General features: G+C 37.3%; 1 protein-coding gene across 6 annotated transcripts in view; it reads right to left on the bottom strand.

Moving 5' to 3' along the window:
- The window catches only part of PAM (peptidylglycine alpha-amidating monooxygenase), a 313,806-nt gene that overhangs the window by 94,950 nt on the left and 201,063 nt on the right, over positions 1 to 17,793 (bottom strand). For all 6 annotated transcript variants that reach the window (XM_006900674.1, XM_006900675.1, XM_006900676.1 and 3 more), the window contains 2 exons: positions 11,118 to 11,302; positions 9,987 to 10,058 (listed from right to left, as the gene is read on the bottom strand). In XM_006900674.1, the coding sequence (XP_006900736.1) occupies positions 9,987 to 10,058; positions 11,118 to 11,302 (257 nt within the window). The remainder of the gene's footprint in view (positions 1 to 9,986; positions 10,059 to 11,117; positions 11,303 to 17,793) is intronic.

The following is a 17,793-nucleotide window of genomic DNA, read 5'->3' as shown; positions in this document are numbered from 1 at the left end:
TTTTAAAGAAGAAAAACACTCAAATTCAGACTTTCGAGATGTAAATGTGTAGGTTCTTACACAGATGCTAAATTCCTTAGTTTCTGCTCGTACTCTGACAAAAACTGGTAAAAAGCTCATATTGTACAGTTATGATAATAAACATATACCAGAAACTAAACTTTAAGGCAAGATAGAAGTTTTTAAAACATGTTTAGTTTTGCATAAAATACTGGCAAGGAAAATAAGTTAACATACATTTCAATTTTGAGACTTTACTTAATATAAACCAAATACTAACAATATTCCTGACTCCAATTTAATCTCGCTTTCTCCTTATTTCACCTAAAATTGTTAATTAAGACACACTAGGAAGAAGGATTGGCCATCCACTTCCAAAATAGCAGGCCTCTGAAAACCCTACGTACAATGAACAGATTCAACTTGGAGAGAGTTAAACCTCTAGGATTGCAGTGCAGCTTCTTGCCACTAGGCCACCAGAGAAGGAAGAGGAGGAGGTGGCGGCGGAGGTGGAGGCATAATAATAATAATAATAATAATAATAAGAAGAAGAAGAAGTAATGAAAAATAATAATAATAGATATTTTTAAAGATAAAAGTTTTGGACAAATAAAAGAGACCTCCTTATCAGGTTGTTGTTACTGTTGTTATATTCCGTAGAGTCAGCTACGACTCATAGTGACCCTATGCACAATATTTCTGAACCCTGCTCTATCCTGAGCCAATCTCATGGTCTCTGACATATCTACCCTCATTACCCATTACTGAGTCAATCTCATCCAGGTTCTTCCTTTCCTGCACTTTCCCTTGACTCTTTCAAGCATGCTATTCTTGTCCAAAGATTGGTCCCCCCTGGCTATACGCCCAAAGTATGTGAGATGGAGTCTCAAAATCTATGCCTTTAAGGAGCAATTTGGTTTCACCCCCTCCGGAACAGACATGTTAGTTCTCTTGGTAGTCCATGGTATGTTTAGTTCTGTTCTCCAGCACCACAACTCAAAGGCACCAATTCTTTTTCTGTCATCCTTGGTCACTGATACACAGCAAGTAACTGAAAAGACCACAGCCTGGATTAAGCACACCTTAGCATGGTTCAAAATTGGGAAAGGCATACACCAGGGATGCATCCCATCTCCATACCTTTTCAATCTGTATGCAGAACAGATTATCCAGGAGGCTGGACTCTATGAGGAGAAATGCGGGGTCAAGATTGGTGGACGATTTATCAAAAATCTGAGTTATGAAGATGACAAAACCCTGCTTGCTGAAACTGAGGAGGACCTGAAGCACCTGCTGCAGAGGGTCAAGGACTTCAGCCTTCAATATGAATTGAGGCTCAATGTCAAGAAGACAAAGATTCTCACCACTGGTTCAATTGGCAGCATCAGGATGGGCAGTGAAGAGACTGAGATTGTTCACAACTACAGTTTGCTTGGCTCCACAGTCAACACTCTTGGCACCAGTAGCCAAGAAATTAAAAGGTGCATTGCCATGGGAAAGTCTGCTGTTAGGGACCTCTCCAAAGTACTGAAGAGCAATGGTGTCTCTCTGGAGACTAAGATGCATCTGATACAGGCCATGGTCTTCTCAATCACTTGTTATGCATCAAGAGAGTTGGATAATGACCAAGGAGGATAGAAAGAGAATTGATGCCTTTGAGCTATGGTGCTGGAGAAGAGTACTGAGAGTACCATGGACTGGTAGGAAAACAAACAGATTCACCCTGGAAAGAGTTAATTCGGGCAGCTCCTTGGAGGCAAGGATTCTGAGGCTCCGTCTGACATACTCTGGACATGTTGTGAGGAGGGATTGGTCCTTGGAGAGGGACATCATGCTTGGAAGGGTGGAGGGACAGTGTAGGAGAGGAAGGCCCTGTATGAGGTGGATTGATTCAGTGACTGGGGCAATCGGGATGGCTGTATCGGAGATGGTGCAACTGGCACAGGACAGAGCAGAGTTTAGGGCTGTTGTGCATAGGGTCACAATGAGTCGCAAGCGACTTGATGGCACATGACAACAACAACAACAGTCTCTAGACTGACATCCTTGCTCTTCAGCACTCTGGAGAGTTCCCTGACAGCAGATTTTTCCTAATGCAATCCAACTTTTGATTTCCTGACTGGGACTGAAGAGTGCTAATTGTGGAACCAAGGAAGCTGAAATTGTTAACAATCTCAATCTCTTCTTCATCAGGTTAGAGTCCTTTATTCTCCTGACACAGAAGGACAGTGAATGAGGAAAGCGTCCTCAGTTTGAAATCTTTTGTTGAGGGTTTGTCTTGCAATATAAAACTGAGTGGCACAGCCTTCTGTTAACACAGTAATAGGACCTTTCTTCTAACTTTGTATTCGTGAGCTCTAATGGTCTTGTGCCAAGAAGCTGAGTTTCAGTTTCAATCCGGAAGGCATGTAGTTTGAGGCTATCAGCTGCTCTGCAGGAGAAGGATGGACAATCTTCTCCTGTGCAGTTAACTGCCTCTGAAAACTTGCCAGAGGCTCAGCTATGGGTCAGTTCTGACTTCACGGTACACAACAACAACAATAACAAAAACAAGCTTAACTGCGATTAACTGCCTCTGTGGGAGGGTCAGCTATGAGTCAGTTCTGACTCAACTGTACACAACACAAACACTAATCACCACCACCTTATAGGTGCCTTTACTTTGTGAGAGTAGATGCAAAGAAAGGGGTGGGGTGGGGGGGACCAAACAAATCTGTCTTGGAAAGAGTGCAATGAAAGTATTCTTTGGGGGTAGAGATGGCGAAACTTCATCTCACATATGTTTGGAAGAAGATTCCATGCTGGGAAAAGTAGAAGGACGCTGACAAGAGTGGAAAATCCTCAACAAGATCAACTGACACAGAAACACCCAAGGTGGGTTTGCCTGAGCAAAGCAGAGATTGTGAGGATGGTGTGGGGCAGCACAGGACTCTGATCTGTTGTTCAGGTTGCGAAGAGTCGCAGGAGTAGACCCTACATGAGTAGCCTAAACACCTGCAGTGTGTCACCTCTTAACAACCTTTCTTTCTGCTAAGAGCTCTGTGAGTGCTATGTGAGTGGTGCCTAGATGGTCTTCTAGAGGGCAGCCATCTTTAAAAAGCATTTTCTCTGAAGATGCATGCCATCATGAAAGTGGAAAACATACAGTGCATGACTTGCGTTAACGAAATAGCTAAGGGGAAAGAAGTTATCTTGTAAACTAGCTGCATGTGCCTGCCTTTGATTTGCATAACCTCCTTTGAGAAAGATAACTCTGTCTTTTCCTCCTAAAACTGCTGAATAAACATGAGCTTTACCCCAAGGCCTTAACAGAGCCTCCATATGTGAAAGTATGTTGTGAAGATAGTGTTGGAAATTCATGCTCTCTGCCTCCTATGTTGTTGTTTTGTGCTGCTTTTTCGGGAACGGACTCACAGTTTACTTTCCAGCCTCTGATTTTCAGAGGCAAAAAAAATATCACATAGGAGGAGACTGAGCATCTTATTGCACATAATAGCTGGTGCATTTGAGTCAAGTAACTTTGGATTTACAGTATAACTATACACCACTAGGCCACCAACGTTCCCCTATCTTTTATGTTTTGGTATACAAATTAAAACTTCAGCTTTTTCCAATCCCACCCTAGTCTCTAAGATGGGTCTTTCTGGAGGCATGTGGGAGGACTGTGCTTTTTTCAGACATAAGGTATGTTACTGTGCTTATGAATATACACAGGCAGGGATGGCAATAAATTGACCGAGCCACTATATTAAATCAAATAATTATGAACTTTCTTTCAAATGCTAATTAATTTCCAGCCAAGATTATATTCTGACCTCAAACAAACAATATAGTTAGTATTTTAATTGTAAGAATTTAAAGACATTCTCCTGGAGTATCATTAGATAAACATCTCTTTAAAAGATAACATTTTGACTATTCTACATGTTTGAGATACATACTTATCAAAACTCCTATTCCATCTGTGGTAAAAATGAATATTTTTAAAATTTTTGTTTGTTTTGCAGCCTAGGAATAAGAAAATTTTTCTCTTTTGTATCTGCCTTTCTCTTTTATTGTTTCTCTCTCTCATTGGTGTCAAATTAGAAACAACTCATAGCTGACCCTCCTTTGGGAGGAAATAGACCATCTCTCCCCTCGTAGAACACTGAGTAGATTCAAGCTGTCAGCAAGGCATGATCTTTGGGATAGCAACACAACTCCCTATGAACCTTGCCACCTACATGAAGTGACTGGAGGTCTGAGTCATCATATCTGAAGTTAGGTGGGGGAAGGAAAGGGATATGCTGTCAAGGAGAGTCAAGAGGACAGAGAGAGGTACTGGCGGGGTTGGTTGTGGGGGCAGGACCACGACACACCAAAGGTGTCAAAGGTGGGGACCAACACTGAACCTATATGCTAGTTTTGTGTCTTTTTTCAGCTCTTTTGAGTAAAATGCTTGTCTTTCAGATATTTTACTGAAGCTTAGCATTCAAATTAAGACAGATTAGGAAGAAGGATTGACAATCCACTTCTGTAATAATAGGCCTTCAAAAAAATCCTGTGGACAATAGAGCACAGGTAGACTAGTAGATAGAGGACTGAAGGCTCAGCACTTATGTTGGGAAATACAAATGAGGAGGAATAGTTGAGAACAAGACACTAGAGATTAGAAACTGGAGTATGAATGTAGAAAAATTGGACATTGTTAAAGAAGAAATTAAATGCATAAATATTAACACACTAGGCATTGGCAAGTTAACAGGAACTTCATGGACATGAGCTATTTTGAATCAGATATGACATACTATGCAGAGGAAAAAAAATGTGAGGAAATACAGGGTTGTAGTTCAGGTTTAGGTAAAAAATATAGGGTTGCTGTTTAGGTTTAGTTTAGGTTTACAGTCAACAAGACCATTTCTAAATCCAACCTGAAATACAATATTGTGAGTGACAGGATAATATCCATACACATACAAGGAAGACCGATTAATACCAGTATCATTCCAATATAAAGACCAACAACTAGAGACAAAGAGGAGGAAAAAGAAGATTTGTGGTAACTTTTGCAGTCTGAAATTGAACACACAACCAAGATCCATTAATAACAATAATTGGTGACTGGAATGCTAATGTTGAGAACAAGGAAAAAGGACTAGTAGTTGGAAATTACGGACTAGGTAATAAATGAGGCTGGAGATAGAATGACAGAATTTTGTACAATCAATCATTTATTCACTGCAAATACCTTTTATAAAACACAGAAATGGTGACTCTACACATGAAGCTCAACCGCTGGAATGCACAGGAATCACACTGATTACAACTGGGGAAAGAACTGCTGAAGAAACTCAGTATCAGCTGGGAAAACTAGGCCAGGGTTTTGACTGTGGAACAGATCATCAACTACTCCTGTGTAAATTCAAACTGAAGCTAACAAAAATTAAAACAAATTTACAAGAACCAAAATTGGTCCTTGAGTCTATCGCACCTGAATAAAAAAAAAAAAATCACAAAAGCAAGTTTGATGCCTTGAACATGAATGAACAAAGACCAGATGAAATGAGAGAGACTATCAAGAATATTATCCAAGAAGAATGCAAAAGTTCACTACCAAAGATAGAGGAGGAAGTAAAGACCAAAATGAAGTCAGAAGAGACCTTCGATATTGCACTAGAGTGCCAAGAAGCCAAAGGAAAGGGAAGACATCAAGAAGTTAAGGAGCAGAAGACTTCAAAAGGTAGTTCAGGAAGACAAAGCAAAATACTGTAATAAAATGTGAAAAAGCTGGAGTCAGAAAATAAAAAAGGAGAAACTTGCTTGGCAGTTCTTAAGCTGAAGGAACAAAAGAACAAATTCAAGCCTCAAGCTGCAATACTTAATTATGTATGGAGAGAATATTGAATGATCAAAGAAGCATCAAAGAAGTTCATGAAACAACCTATAGTTAAGAGGCAATGATGATAAAACGGGACTCAAGATGCTTTGAACAAATTGGGGAGAAAAAATAAGGCCCCAGAAACTAACAGAATACCAAGTGACATATTTGAACAAACAGATGCAGCCCTGGATGTGCTCTCTAGTTTGTATCAAGAAATCTGGAGGACAGCTATCTGGCCAACTGGAAGATTTCCATATTTTATTCCCATTCACAAAACATGTGATGCCATGGTCTTTGCAATTATTTGCTGCATATCAGAGAGCTAAGCAATGACTAAGTATGACAAAGAAGAATTGATGCCTTTGACTTGTGGTTCTGGAGAAGAGTACGGAACATTCCATGGATTGCCAAGACAATGTGGAAATCATTGAACAACACAGCAACAACAATCATTAATATCACATGCAAGCAAAATCCTGCAGAAAATTATCCAAAAACAACTGTAATGGTACACTGACAAAGAATTGCCAGAAATACAAGCTGGATTTAGGGAGAGGTTGTGGCACTAGGGACATCACTGACAATGTCAAACAAATACTGGCTGAAAGCAAAGGGGGGTCGAGCCGGTAGGGAGGGGTGGCAGGGAAAAAAGTGTGGCAATGAATGAATGGAAATCCAAAACCGCTATAAATGTCTATTAAAATTAATAATAATAAAAAAGGCGTTTGATTGCGTTATCACAACAAACTCTGGAATACATTGAGAAAAAAAATGGTAATTCTAGAACACAAGGTTCAAAATCAAGAAAGGAGTGCATGAGGAATATATGTCTTGTTCTCTATACCTTATCAATCTATAGGCAGAACAGATCTTTTTAGAGGCAAGATCTTATGAGAAAGAATGTGGCATCAGGCCTGGAGAAAGACCCATTAACAACCTGCGTTATGCAGATGACACACCTTGCTTGTCGAAATTGAGGAGGACCTAAACCGTTAGCTTCTGAAAATCAAGGACTGCATTATTCAATATGGATTGCAGCTCAACATCAAGAAAGCAAAGATTCTTACCACTGGGCCAAATGGCAGCATCATGATAAATGTAGAAGAGTTTGAGATTGTTAACAACTTCAGCTTGCTCAGATCCACAGTCAACATTCTTGGCACTCAACCGGAAATCAAAAGACCAAAAAAGTAGGAATGTCTACTGTCAGGGACATCTCCAGAGTGCTGAAGAGCAAAGATATCAGTGTAGAGAGTAAGGTGTGCCTGATCCAGGTAATGATCTTTGCAATTACTTGTTATGCATCAGAGAGCTGGACAATGAATAAAGATGACAAAGAAGAATGAATGCCTTTGAGTTGTAGTGCTAGAGAATAGTATTGAACATACCATGGACTGCTAAGAGAACAACAGGTATGTCCTGAGGAGGGTTAAGCCAGTTTGCTCCTTGAGGAAACGATTTTGAAACTCCATCTCACATACTTGGGGCATGTAACCAGAAGTGGGCAGCCTTTGGAGAAGGACATCATGCTTGGAAGTGTGGAGAGGAAAACACTGGATAAGATGGATTGATACAGTGACTGAGGTAATGGGGGCAGGTGTGTCAGAGACAGTGAGACTGCCTCAGGATAGGACAGGGTTCAGAGGTTTTGTACACATGGTTGCTATGAGTCTTAGAAGACTAGACAGCACATAATAACAACAGCTTTGTTTCAACAAGGGATCTGTGATGGTGTCGTTGGTAGGGAGTTGCACTGTAAACCCAGAAGTGGTGCCTCTGAGGGGTGAGGCTGAGGGGAAAAGTCTGGCATTCTCCTGTATAATTTATTATTTTGGAAAACCTGCTGGAGGGTCAGCTAGAGTCTGTTATAACTAGAAATGAAGGAGTTGGGGATTTTTTAGTCTTCTTTCCAAAATGGGCCTCAACCTTACTCTTCCTATTTTCCAATGTACTAAAAAAAGAAGGAGCTCTGGTGGCATACTACAATAATGCTGGGCTGGTGGGCAGCTGTTCTAATCTACCAGCTGCTCCCTAGGAAAGAATGAGCACTCTCCTCCCATAAAGATTCAGAGCTTCTGAAACCTGATGGAAGAGTAATGCTGTTTCCAAGTCTGCACAACTTTACAGAAACACATCTACCACAAGTGCTCACCCACTGAGCCACCATAATTGGTAATCTGTTCAATTAAAATAGTATTTAGAGGTGATAAGAAGTTCTGCTGGCACAGTCTCTAGTATGTTGGTTGTGCTGCTCACCCAAAGGTGTTGTGTTTCCAACAGTCAGATCAAAAGCAGCTTCTAAAGAGAAACATGAGAAGCTCCTGTTAAGATTTACACCCTGGGAAAACCAACGGAGCATGAGTGTGAGTCAAAATTGCTTGAGGGGAAGTGAGTTTTGTTTTGGATATATGGATATGAGACAAGTGTGACACTGATTGTTGCTAGATCTCTGGAAAGGACAGCATAAACTTAATATTTATGATAGATTTGTGATATCAGTAACAATATTTTTGGGTTTCCATCTTTCAGAGGGTTTAGTGTCTCCTTTGATAAACTAAACTAACTTCAAAAGAAAATGACAATCAGTTCTCACAGAAACATAGAGTTTTAAAAGATGCGCCTACAAATGGTAGTCTCATGTCACACTGTATCATATACACAGCTATCTGGCAATGTATTCCGAGGTTTAATTTAAAAATACATATATGCTAAATAATTAATCTAGTGTCAGAAATTCTATTTTATGTTTGATCAAATTACAGCACAGTTACAGTAAATAACGCTGATTTTCTTATAAATTTATACACAGGAAAGATTAAGGAAACTCTTAAAAGTAATAATTCAAAAGCCAACTAGTGCAAAGTCATCATATTAGCTTTGACTGAATAGAAAAATAAAAAACCACTTTTGAGCTAAGTTGTATTTTTTAAGCATTATTTTGTTACAATGACAATGACCCACCCAAATTAAAATAACGAAAAACATGAGATACTAAGAAACACTTAAAAAATATTTATAGTTTACCAATTTCCTTCAGGTTATATTTTTCTCCTTCCAAATTATTCAATTTTTCAAGAAAATCCTTTGATCTATAATAGTCATTTACAACATCTAAAGAATCTGAAACTTTTTTATATTGTTCATAAAATGTCCCATTACACTTTATGGATTAAGTATAATTATAATGCCATAACTTTAAACTAATGGTCTAAAGGGAGCTCTGGTGGCCTAGAGGGAAGGAGCTGTGCTGTGATCCCAGAGGTACACGGTTCAAAACCCACTAGTTGCTCTGTGGGATAAGGATAGACAATGGCCTCCCATCAGATTATTGCCTCTGAAAACCCTCTGGAGGGTCAGCTATGGGTCGGTTCCAATTCAACAGTACACAACAACCACTGTTTAAAACATCATATTTACATAAAATATTATTTGAGAAGATTATATACTTCATTTAACCCCTAATTACCACCTTAAAAAGAACAGTTATTAAACAAAGATTCTGGAGAGTAATTGCTCAGAGTCAGCAAATGCAGTCAATGACATACAAGCTTCAAACATTGCCACTTCAGATAGATAGAGGAGACTAAGAATGGTTCTCCCTCAACTCAGCAGAGATGGTAATATGATGCACATTCACAAATGAGTAAGACAATAAGTAATCCCTCTTACCTTTCTGAAGACAAAGAATGATTTAAAGAGGCAAGATGTGGGTTTAATTCTTAATTTCTTTTTTCTTGAACTTCAAATATAGTTAATGAATCAACCATAAAGACATACAAGAATTCAAATGATACCAATGATTAGATTTCAAAAAGAAAGTACAGGAAATTTGTAATAATTGTATTTCACTTTTCTGTACCAAACATAAAAGCTATAATAATATTCAATGAACTAAAATAAGGGAAAGAAAAATCTAATGAGATTAAATTACACTAATGAATTTTACTTTCAGGGCTAAAAACCGTAAATGACCATTTATTAATTAATTATGCATTATATAAAAATATAGCAATTCTGTGCTAGGAGCTGATAAAGATATAAAACACCCCAATAACTTTAAACTTTGGCTGTCTATTTGGATAATGAATAATTTTCTAGGCCTAGTTATGGAAATAAACATACATACCCTGGTCTAACACTTCCTCCTCTTCTCGTCTTGGTTGCTGCAGTAAAGAAGGCTTATCTTTGTTCTCTGTTTCTGTAAAAGATCAAAGAAGCTAAGCATAAATTTGGAATATATATTAGACACTTTAAGTAGCTTATTGGAAATAAGCCATGAAGATAAAAAACATTATTCAGGATCTATGCTTCACAAAAACAACATTTTCAAGAATATGTATACTAAAAATAATCTAACTTCAATATACACAGATAAACCCAGTGTAATTTATTAAATTTTTGATTTATAGGATTTTGAATAATGTAAACATACACATTTAAACATGCCTCATTATAAACTATAAGTATTGATATTTATTTTTAATTTAGTGGTTCTTAAGAATATTTAAGGTACATATTTAATTGTGTAAGCATTTTAAGGCCTTAGTAAATGTCTTGAGTACAAACTCATAAAATTTCCATCGGAAGGAGGTAAGAAGCTTCTTTGGCATTTTAAGATCACTTGTAAGACTCAGCAAAGTCTTAGCATACTTTATCCAATAAAACAAAAGTGTGAGTTTTATAACTTTAAACTAAAAAAGGGCAGTCACTAAGATGATTTTATAAATGAATAGTCATTTAAAGAATAATTTTTGAGAATGAAATAAAAAAGGCAAGGCTTGAAGTGTCTCATGATTTAGGAATTATTCTTTGCTTAAAGAGGCCCATTAAGCATATAATTTAAAGTGCTGCTATAAGAGATAACCATTTTCCTTTGAAAATTATAACACGCTCTAGAACATGGTGCATAAATTCATAAATTGTGTAAGTTATTACTGGTTATAGGAGGAATGAAGTGGAGGAAACCTAAAAATAGGAATTAAATGAAAAACGGACTATATTTATGAGTTGGACCCAAAACGAATCCTTTTTATCATTGGTTGTGATTTTTCTCATTGACTATTTCAAGGGAGTTGAAACTATTATTATATTATAAAGGGACTATAAGATAAGAGAAAAAAGGAATGAGAGCATGTATGTATTTGCAAAGGAGTCAATTACAGATGATTTGAAATATTTAAATTGTAGTAAAATGACATAAATAAGCATATATAAAATACAAAATGATGTATTACTTTAACATAAACATCAGTTTTACCTTTGTGATGACCATGCATCATAACCATATCAGACTTCACAGGAATCGGAATATTGGCCTCTGGTGGTATGGTGCTGAACATATCTGGGGCAACATTATGTGTACAGGTCATGAATGAAACTGCATGCTTAGCTTCCATGTAATACATAATGTATAAATTGCACATTTCATCACTAGATGTACCACTGAAGGGAAAAATATGGAAAGAAAATGGAAAAGAAAAAAATGTAAATACTTTGCAAACATATTCTTAATATAAGAAAAATGTAACCAGCAAATACATCAACAGTGGACGAGGAGGTTGAAACGTATTTACTTTATAGCTTTAATTTTAACATCAAAATCAAGAGCTAAAAACATATTTCTAATTAATAAAAGAGTACTGTTTTATAACCACTTGATGGATACCACCAAATAACAGAAATGGACATTTTAAAATAGATAAGAGGTATTATCTTTTCTAAATTTTTTAATTCATTAGTTCTTTCTCCATTTACTGAAACTCATATAAATTGGGCAAAGTATTTTCTCTCATGGACTATCATGGGTTAATTATTAAAAACTAAAAATTCCATGGCTGAGTCAATTTTGACATATAGTGACCCCTCCATTTTGTTTCTGACACTTTATAAATATTTAACGGAGGAAACTGCGTATGTTTCTCACTCAGAATGGCTGGCAGACTTGAATCACAGACCTTGTGGCTCGCAGCCTGACAAGTTAGACATTATATCACCAATTCAGAGTACAAAATATTAATTTGCACTAAAATCTTCCAGTGTCTGAGAGAGAGAGGGAGAACAGTGCTGTACAACTGAATGACTCAGTGACAACAGATATAAAAATGGAAGAACAAAAATTTCAAAGAGAAAAAAAAATCCAGAGAATATAAATAACACCTAAGAGTTTATAAAACATGTTTTATTTCTTCCTCTGCTCATAAGATATCATTACCGCCTAGTTGAAACTGATTGATAGCAGACCCTCCATTGGATTTCCAAGGCTGTAACCTACAGAAGATGAGACTGTCTATCTTTCTCCTGCTGGGCTTTTGGTGGATTTGAACCACCAGAGAGAAAATGATGTGGCCTTTGAGTACAGCAAAGCTCCCTACAGAGTATGCTAGCAGTGCTTGCTTTAGCTGACAGGAGGTATTATAGATTTCCTTCTCTTTAATAATTATTGGAAGGGGTTGCTTAGGTATACCTCCAAAAATTCTTATATTCCAAAGTCTCTTGCAGAAAAAAACATTTTTATATTGCATCTGACAATTTTCAGCGAGGCTACACTAATGAAAAACAAGTTGAGAAGTAGACTATTTGCTAAAGAGCAAAACGTCTGTGTTGACTTTTCCAGCAGTACCATGTGACATTCATTTCTTCACCATAGCAACAGTACTGACATCAGCAAAGGAAGCAAAACCCAGAAATCTTTTACAAAGGATTTGGTTTCCCTAAGCTTTGAAAATGTAGAGCCTCTGAGAGACCAGAGAAAAGAGCCTCTTCTAAAAGTAGCTCAGCCTATGCTTTGGAAAGCATTTGACTTCTCACTCTCTGACATGGAAACCTGTAAGGGTAATTCCCTACTCCATGAAATAAAAGCAAATAAAAGCATAACCCCAAACAAACATCTGCCACTACACATACCTTTATGATATCAAATAACAGTTCTAAGAACTTAATTTTAACAGTCTTGGAGTCAGTAAAAAATTTTCTATGCCGTTAAAAAAATGACTAGTGCCAAAATAACAGGCCCAAGTCTCCCTCCTCCCTGTTCAGGGAGAGAAAGTAGGTATACATTGAAAAAGGGAGTAAGGAGAAAAAAGAGAATTTAAGATAGAGACCGAGGTTAGAAAATTTTGAGCCATCTTGTAGTGAGTGAAAGCAAAATAATCATGAAATCTTCCAAAACTAAAAAAAAAAAAAAGTCAACAAATTATAATAATCATATAATAATCATATAATAATTAAAGAAACACAACTAATTCATAGAAAATGTTGTTGCTGTTATTGTTATGTGTCATCAAGTCACCTGTGACTCACAGTGACCCTATATGTAACAGCTCTGTATCCTGCCCTATCCTGAGCCAGTCTCACTGACCCCAACACACATACCCGTAATGCCCCAGTTACTGTATCAATCCATCTCATCCAGGGTTTTCCCTCTCCTCCTCTTGTCCCTCCACCCTTCTGAACATGATGTCCTACACCAAGGACAAGAGCCCAAAGTGTGTGAAACAAAGCTTCAAAATCATACCCTCCAATAAGAAATTTAGTTTTACCCTCTCCAAAACAGAGCTATTTGTTTTCTTAGAGGTCTATGGTGTATGTTTTAGACTCTTCTCCAGCACCACAACTCAAAGGCATCGATTTATTCTATATTCTCCTTTATAATACCTGTTGTTGTTGTTGTTATGTGCCGTCGAGTCGTTTCCGACTCATAGCGACCCTATGCACAACAGCCCTAAACCCTGATCTATCCTGTGCCAACCGCACCGCCTCTGACACACCCATCCCGATTACCCCAGTCACCGAATCAATCCATCTCATAGAGGGTCTTCCCCTCCTACGTTGTCCCTCAACCCTCCCAAGCATGATGTCCCTCTCCAAGGACCCGTCCCTCCTGGCAACATGTCCAAAGTATGTCAGACGAAGCCCCAGAATCCTTGCCTTCAGGGAGTAGCTTGGTTTAATCCTCTCCAAGATAAATCTGTTTGTTTTCCTGTCAGTCCAGGGTACATTCAGTACCCTTCTCCAGCACCACAGCTCAAAAGCATCCACTCTCCTTCTGTCCTCCCTAGTCATTGTCCAACTCTCTGATGCATAACAAGCGATTGTAAATACCATGGCCTGTATCAGGCGCACCTTAGTCTCCAGAGAGACACTGTTGCTCCTGAGTACTTTAGAGAGGTCCCTAACAGCAGACTTTCCCATCGCGATACGCTTTTTGATTTCCTGACTGCTGGTGGCAAGAGTGTTGACTGTGGAGCCGAGCAAACTGAAGCTGTGAAAAATCTCTATCATCGTCATCCATCCTGACGCTGTCAATTGGTCCAGTGGTGAGAATCTTTGTCTTCTTGACATTGAGCCTCAGTCCATACTGAAGGCTGCAGTCCTTGACCCTTCGCAGCAAGTGCATGAGGTCCTCCTCAGTTTCAGCAAGCAGGGTTGTGTCATCTGCATAATTGTGAAATGTGTATTTTGTATAATAATAAAAGAATCAGGACAAATTTTATTCCTAGTGAAGAAAAGTCACTGCTTTTACTACCAAAGAAATGAATGACAAGTTAGAAGAAAAGATACTGCAGACAAATATATTAGGGAAGACTAGGAAATAAGATTGTAAGCATTTGGAATACCTTTTACAGTGAAACATGAGATAAAAGCCGCAACTCACTGTTTCATACACTACAAAAAGATATACAACTCCATGTTTCAAAATGAACATAATTACAACAAAGAAAACCCAGTAACTTCTTTAAAAAATACCTTTTAAAATTTATGATCCAATTTTAATATTTTGCTTAAATTGAGAAAAGAAAACAAAACCTAATATTGTGTACTACTTAAAACTGAATTATTATGTACTGAGTTTGCTTTGGATATGGCACACACATTGGAAGCAGGAGTGGTATCCACTTCCTAAACAACATGCCTCTGGAAACTCTATGAACTTTGAAAATGTTGATAGTTACAGAAAGGCTTCAGGTCTTTCGTTCATAGGGTCGCTATGAGTCGTGCTCAACTCAATGGCAATCAACACCAACATGGCATGCACATGTGCACACACACCCATGTACAAACATATTCACTATATGCTACTTCTGTCACTCTTACATACTGCATAGTGAGCTTTAGAGGCCTAGTCTATAAGGAATTGCACTGTTAACACAAGAGCCACAATTCTTTGGTGGTCTGGATCCACCAGCCACTGTGCTGGAGAAAGATAGGTAGGATTGGTAGTCTTCTCTATTGTGATTTGTTATTGTTGTTATTATGTGCCATCAAGTCACTGAAGATTCATAGTGACCGTAAGCACAATAGCTCTGAGCTTTGCCTTATCCTAGGCCAGTCTTTCTGTCTCTGACACACCTACCTCCATTACCCCAGGTACTGTGGTAATCCATCTCATCTAGGGTCTTTCTCTCCTGAACTTAATATCTGTTTATCCTTCAAAGAATTATGTCCTTCTCCAAGGACTGATCCTTCCTGGCCATATACCCAAAGTATGTGAAACAGAGCTTCAAAATCCTTACCTCCAAGAAGCAAAGAAATTCAGGAAGAACTACATGTTTATTCCCATTCCCCAAAAAGATGATCCAATAGAAGGTGGGAATTAATGAACAGTATCATTAATTTCAAATGCAAATAAAAATCTTGGTGAAGATTATTGAAAGAAAACAGGTAGAACAGTACACTGAATGAAAATTGCCAGAAATTCAGGCTGGATTTATAAGAGGTCATGACACAAGGGATATCACTACTGATGTCAGATGAATCTTGGCCGAAAGAAAAGAATGTTAAGAGGATATCTATTTGTGTTTTATTGACTATGCAAAGGTATTTGGCTCTGTAAATAATAAAAAATGATGGCTTATATGGCAAAGAATGTGAATTACAAAACATTTCATTGTGCTCATGCAAAATCTATTCATAATACCAAATTTAAACAGAGAATTTAAATTGAGTAAGTAATTTAAGACTATCATGATAAGAAAAATTTCACTAAGAGATATGAAAAATGTAATAATTCCTCCCTTCTTATCTATATTTTCATTTGTTGTCAAGGTACTATCACTGAGATCCTTCCTGACACAGCAACTGTAGGACTAAATATTTTATGACTTGAATCATCTTCATCATCACAGTTTATAATTCTTAGCTACAATAATTTAACTAACTCTATGCTTTGCCCCCTAAAAAGAGAATCTCACTTTAAACTATTTGTACTCTGAAATGAGAATTCTGATACCTACTATTATTTTTCCTAGGGAGTCGTAGTGGTTTATTTTAAGGAACTGTGCTGTCAACTCCAAAGCAGATGGATTGTATCTGCCAGCTGCTCCAAAGGAGAAAGACGGGCAGTCAACTCCCATGTGATTTACTGCCTTTTAAAACCTGCTGGATGGTTACCTATGAGTCAGTTAGAACTTGGTTGTACACAACTACTTATTTTTCCTATAGATCATTATATGCAATTATACATTCCAGCACCACTTCTCTGTCAGTGTATTATATGATGGTGACGTAAATGTTGCTGAAAGGCTAAAAGTTATGCTGCCAGTATTTCAGATATCATAAGGTCATCCATGACGTATTTGTTTAAGCAGAGCTTTCAGACTAAGGTAGACTAGAAAGAAGGACCTGGCGATACACTTATAAGAAAGCTAGACAATTAAAAGTCATGAATATAAGTAAATAATATAGTGACAGAATATGAACCCATCAGGGTACAAAGTATTCAAAAATATAACTAGCCAAGAACTGCCTCATCAAAGTGGAATTTGTTTTAATAAAATGGATAGAGTGAAACTTCAAAAATCTGCATATGCTGATGAGATATGGCTCAAAATAAGAAGAGACAGCTGCAAATATGCATTATTAATAAAAATGTAAAATGTAGAAAATATAGCTCTATGAAAACGGAAAGTCATCAAACATGAAAGTAAACACTTGAAAATAGATATCCTAGGCAATAGTGAATGGAAATGTATCAGCTCTTTTCAATCAGACAAAAGTATCATCAATTACCTTACAAATAACAACAAATAGGAATAACATTGAATTCATTATCAAGAATAGCATTTCAAGATTTATCTTGATATATAACACTATCATATCACTATCACTATATATATATATATATATAAACAAGTCAATATAATTATTACTTGAATTTATGTACACATCACTAATGCCAAGGATAAGGAAAATATTTTTACTAGCTTTGCACTTTGAAGTGGATCAAACATAAAAGGCACTGGTAATTAGTGGTAACTGAAGCATCAAAGTTGGAAACAAAGAAGGATCAGCAGTTGAAAAACAAAGCCATAGCGAACAAAATGGCACTGAAGTACACATATTAGGGAAGTTACATGACAGAATTTTGCGGGATCATGGATCTATTAATTACAAATAAAATTTTTCTTTTTTAAATTGTGGTTTTAACAAAAGTTTACAGGAGAATTGGAATTTCATTCATTCATTTTTGCACATTTTCCTCCATCTCCCTTCTTTCCCCTCCTCTAGTTCACTTTTTTTTTTTAAAAGTTCATTCATTGTTGCACAAATTCCTCCCTTTTCTCCTCACTCCCCCATCCACTAGCAATGCACTCCTTGTTCCGGATTATTGTCATACAAATAATGCTTAATCATATATTCCTTTTAAACAGTTCCTTCCTTCATCTGTTCCAAGGTATGGATATAAGTAAATAGTATATATAAACGTCAAAAAATCTTCATTTGCTGATGACATATGGCTCAAAATAAGAAGAGTACATTATCTATCCCTACTTTTCCTAGTTTTCTCCCAGTCCTCCTCCCCCAATCAGTCACTTTATAACAGTGGTGTTATACAGAATTTGTCCTTTTGTGACTGAAGTATTTTACAATGAAATGTGCAAGGAGTTGGAGTCAGAAAATCAAAAGGGCCGAACTCGCTCAGCATATCTTAAGCT

This window comes from Elephantulus edwardii, unplaced genomic scaffold, assembly GCF_000299155.1.
Source record: "Elephantulus edwardii isolate Elephantulus edwardi_28Jun2011 unplaced genomic scaffold, EleEdw1.0 scaffold00290, whole genome shotgun sequence".
NCBI classification, from domain to species: Eukaryota; Metazoa; Chordata; class Mammalia; order Macroscelidea; family Macroscelididae; genus Elephantulus; species Elephantulus edwardii.
This window is presented reverse-complemented; position numbering and strand designations above follow the sequence as displayed.